The sequence below is a fragment of the Ursus arctos genome, chromosome X (assembly GCF_023065955.2).
Source record: "Ursus arctos isolate Adak ecotype North America chromosome X, UrsArc2.0, whole genome shotgun sequence".
NCBI classification, from domain to species: domain Eukaryota; kingdom Metazoa; phylum Chordata; class Mammalia; order Carnivora; family Ursidae; genus Ursus; species Ursus arctos.
Genome location: NC_079873.1, coordinates 106,808,672 through 106,813,236, shown reverse-complemented (window position 1 = coordinate 106,813,236; position 4,565 = coordinate 106,808,672). Strand labels below are relative to the sequence as shown.

The window sequence follows — 4,565 nt, the reverse complement described above, 5'->3', positions numbered from 1 at the left end:
GATTAAGGGATGGCTGCTGACCTGAAAGGTAAGCAGCATTCAGTTATAAGACAGTCAATTGTAAGCTTGGATTCTGAAATTTTGTTGTCGATCTCAAGTAGTTCAAGGTATGAACTCAAGGGGCGAAAAATGTGGATGTGGGAAGATTGAAGAGAGACCGAGGTCTTGGATCAGGGGTGCATGGCAGGGTCCTACACCCAAAGGACTTGGGAAGTTATCTGTTCTCTAGGACATTAGTCAACAAAAGGGAAATTGGAGGTGGGATCAGTTTTCACTGAAGCCAAGAGCTGGAAACTCCAGGTTCCTTAAAGTGGTCCTGCCTCTGACTCATTAGATTTTGCTACAGTGATAGGCGGCTATAACCTCTATTTTCTCCCACAATTTCTCTTCCTTTCCACCAAAGGAAACCTCTAGTTGCCCTGGTCGGCAAGACGCATGGGGGTGGGTGAACATCTGTAACAAGTCTTCAGGGACAGCCTGAACGTACAGAGTGTAGACGGAAAGACGGATACCCTGGAGACCCGACCAGTGGCTGGGGAACGCCCGGCCACCACCATGACAGCTTGGGAGCCTTACGAGAGTATTCTCGAGCCCCGAGCCAGTCTGAAGCTGCCATGGGCATTGTAGTGGGCCTGAGGCATTGCCCGGTGCCACCAGCGGCTGAGCGCTCCTTATGTTTGCATAAATTGCCCTGTGACTTCTGTCTAGCTCGCCCTGGCTGTCTCTGTATTTTACCGGGCACTCAACTCAGGGGGCGTTTCGGCCTGTGGTTTGTACCTGCGGGTGATGGAATGAGGCCCTGCGGGGAGCCAAAGGCCACAGACTATTTCAGACACAATAGCCTCCGGCTTGGAGGCATTTCTGCTTCATGGAAATCTCTGGAAGATCATCGAGTTCCACGCCCAGAATCGAGGTGGGGAGGGGGGTGCTTGGGGGGACGTGGCCCTGCACGTGGGGGAGAATGTGCTAGACGGGCTTCTCTGCATGGCCGCCTCTTGTTGATTCTCCCAGCCCCACAGCTCCAGGGAGGATCGCGGAGCTCGAACCCTGGGCACGAACCAGGACGACTGAGCGTCCCTGCAGACGTCGGTCAAGGAAAGGAAAGGAAGCCGGTGTGAGGCCCGCGGCTCCTGCCCGTCCCGGCGGGCCCGGGACTCTGCCTGGCAGGCGGTGGCGGGGTGCGGAGGGGGACGCATGCAGGCTGAGGGGTGGCAAGGAGAAGGCCGCCTCCTCCTCCTCAGTCGGCCAGGTGGCAGTGGGACACCTGGCGAACCCTTCACCTAAGCGGCACTGGGCCCTGTGGCCTCTGGTGACCCACAGCGTGGGTGAACTAGGAGGGTCTCCGGGGAGGACCTTGGCACCCTGGCCGTGACAACGCTAAAAGGACCCCGTGGCCCGCACCCTTGACCGTGGACACCCGTCCCGGCCTTTGCTCGGTGCTTGAAAGCGTGCCTCTTGTTCAGGGCTCTCGAGGCCCAGGGGCTCAGAGAATGACCTCTGACCTCCTCTAGGCAGCGCGTCAGCGTGGGTCAGCCAGACCCCCGGGAGACAGACGCAGGACGCAAAGACGGTGTGGGGTTTGCCCCGCGTGTTTGGCGGGTTACTCGAAAGCCTAGGCGAGGGTCCCCTTTCCCGGCGAGGGACTGTGTGTGCCCAGAATGTTGGTGAGCTGACAGGTCACTCATGTGGCTGGCCCTTTATCAGGTCACCGGCTGGCTGTGTTGTGATGTCACCCCCAAGTCACTGAGCCCCTTTGTGATGTCCTGTGCTGCACTGTTATGAAGGGGCACTGCCAGCCGCGCAGCACTGTCCGGTCCCCAGAAGGCAGGATGGCTAGCGAGGAGGAGAGCGGGCCGCCGCCCTTCCCTCCAGAAGCCCTGGCTCCGGCCTCCGCCGCTGGCTCCCAGCACAGCGCTCCTCCGGCAGACCCTCCCCTCAGCCTGGCCCAGCCCGTGTCGGCCAGGGACCCCGGCTGCAGGCTGCTGCTGCTGGAGGAGAATGGTTTCCAGGCCCTGACCCAAGAGCCTTTGTTCAAAAGGCCCCGCACCACCCGGGACGCCCCATCCCCGGGAGAAGGCGATCTGCTCCACCTGCCCTTTCCCAAGAAGCTGTGGAAGCTCGTCAACAGCAGCCAGTTTGCATCCATTTGGTGGGACAACGATGGCACGTGTATAGGCATCAATGAGAAGCTGTTTCAGGAGGAGGTTTTGGAGAGGGAGGGCCCCAACAAAGTGTTTGAGACAGACTGTATGAAGAGTTTTGTCCGGCAGCTCAACCTCTATGGGTTCAGCAAACTGCAGCAGGACATTCACACATTCACGTGCCTCACCAACTCGCTCCCCGGAGGGGCGCCCCTCTGTGTCCCAAGCAAGGTAACAGCGGACGCCCCCGCCCCTGCCAGGGGCCCAGCCACCAGGCTCTGGGGGTGGCGGTGGGGTTGGGGGGGGCGTGAGGTCGGGGGGTGGGGTGGGAGCTGGAGCCCCCAGGACCGCCTCTTGGGAATCGGGTGCCTGCGTCCCCCTCTGCGCGGTGGTGACAGCGACTGAGACTGAAGGTGGGGAAAGGGCTAGGGATGGTGTCCAGTGTGTCGGGGGGGTGGTACTTTCTTCAAGGACACACGTGGTGCACCCCATGCTCACCAGAGCTGACACTGGGGGGGGGCACTGGGAATTGCTCAGAGAGTAGATCCCAAGAGTTCTCCTCACCAGGAAGAAACGGTCTTTTCCCTTTTTCCTTTCTTTCTTCCGCCCCCCCCCACCCCCGGCCATTTTCCTGTTTCTTTGTGTTTGTTTCTTTGGCTCCGGTGTCTCTGTGAGAGGATGGGCACCAACTAAACTTACCGTGCTCGTCATTCCCAGCACATGTCAGGGAAGGCGTTGTTCTGCACACCCCCAACCGAGTGCTGCCTGTCCAGCCCGGCTCCATAGCACTCGGGACACACTGGACCTCGCACCCGGCTGCCCTTGGGGGGGAGACCCCACGTCACCAGGGGCTGTGTGTGCGCGCACAGGACTCCCGCAGCTCTAAGCCGGCAGCGAGGCGGGTGGACAGGTCCCTTTTTGCGAATAGCCTTGTCCCCTGGCTCCGCTGGGGGCAGCGCTCGCCCCAAAGCCCTCCTGGGAGCCTGAGGCGGGTTGAATGGATGGGCGTGCTTCCCGAGCTCAGCCGGGCCCCTGGAGGCCGCGATCCAGGGACCCCCAGCCCCGGGGGCGATCCTGCGGCCAGCCCACGCTTGCTCAGAAAGCCGCCCAGTCTCCTGCCCCGTGGGCAAACTCCAAGCCCCCCACCCCCCACCCTTCTTTGGACTTGGATGCTGACCCCAGTCGGCCACTTGTAGCCCTTGCCCAAGGGTGACGTGGGAGTCCCTTGTGAGCGAGCCTTGAGGACGCGAAAGCTAGCGCCCGGCTTCCTCTCCGGACTGTGACCTGCTCCCCAGAGGCCTGGGGCGGGACCGCTGGGTTAGAGCGTGGAGGGGCCTCGACTGTTGTTGGCCTGGGCGATCAGCTCTGTTGTGACTTGGGCGCTCTTCTCCCCTTTACGTTTTGCACCGCAGTTACGGTTCTACAGGAGCCCCTTCTTTAAGAGAGACTGCCCTCACCTGCTCCTGAGGATGAAGAGGAGAGTCGGCGTTAAATCCGCATTGAGGCAGATGGAGAGCAAGCCTGAAGCCCTGGGCGTTGCCCCGGCGGCACCTACAGCCAGCCTGCGACCGGAGGGAGTCCTGTCCTCTGCTGGGGACCAGCTGGAGCCAGTGAGCAGCCGACAGCCGGACGTCCCCGCCGCCTGGGTCAGGAGCCAGTCAGCCCCTCCGGTCATTCTCGGGGCGGCGGCCAGGCCCACCGTGACAGATGCCCACGCCGCAGTAGGCCGGCCGGCAGACGGCCAGCCCCAGGGTGTCCAGGCGCCCGTCCCCCTCGCGGCGGACGTGGCCGGGCCTGCAGCCTTCCCCTGGGTCTGTCTCACCTTGCCCTCTGTGCACATGCATCCTTACGGGCCGGTGCTGGGCCTTGCCGCCGGGCCCCCCGTGTTCCTCCACGTGCCCGCCACACCGCTCCCCGTGGCCGGGCTGCTGCCTCTGTGCCACCCCTGGGTGCCTGGCGTGCCTCCTGGACCTGCCACCTCCCTGACTGTGATTCCCCATCCCCCAAACCCCTTCCACTGCTGTCCGGGCTGCCGCTCTTTCCCCACGTACCTGCCACCTACCGATGGGCCCCCAGAATACCCCGGCTGGGCACACCACAGCAGCTAGGGGCGGTCATGTTGACGGAAATCAGGCAGGTCAATAAAACGCTTCCGAAAGGGAGCCCTTTTCTGAGGAACCCAAGCGCTCGTGGCCTCCGTGATGTTTCTTTCTTAGCAGTTGGCTAGCTCTCAGCTCTCTTCCTGCTTGCGTGGTAAAGAGTTGAGCAGAATACCACTCCTGGCAGAATGCAGGGGCCCGGGAGACCCTCAGTCAGGCCCCTCGGAGGTTCCGCATCCACTCATTAAAAGGGCTCTTTGTGGCGCTTGACGGGTACGAGAACCTAGCTTTGCTGGCCTAGTGAGCGGCATGGCAGCGCTTTTCG

General features: G+C 62.0%; 1 protein-coding gene across 1 annotated transcript; it reads left to right on the top strand.

The window, feature by feature from the left end:
* The first annotated feature begins 1,611 nt into the window (after nt 1–1,611).
* On the top strand, nt 1,612–4,249 carry HSFX1 (heat shock transcription factor family, X-linked 1). Its single transcript, XM_026479791.3, has 2 exons — nt 1,612–2,372; nt 3,554–4,249. The coding sequence occupies exons 1-2, from the start codon at nt 1,779–1,781 to the stop codon at nt 4,247–4,249; spliced, it is 1,290 nt and encodes a 429-aa protein (XP_026335576.2). The 5' UTR covers nt 1,612–1,778.
* Nucleotides 4,250–4,565: the final 316 nt, after the last annotated feature.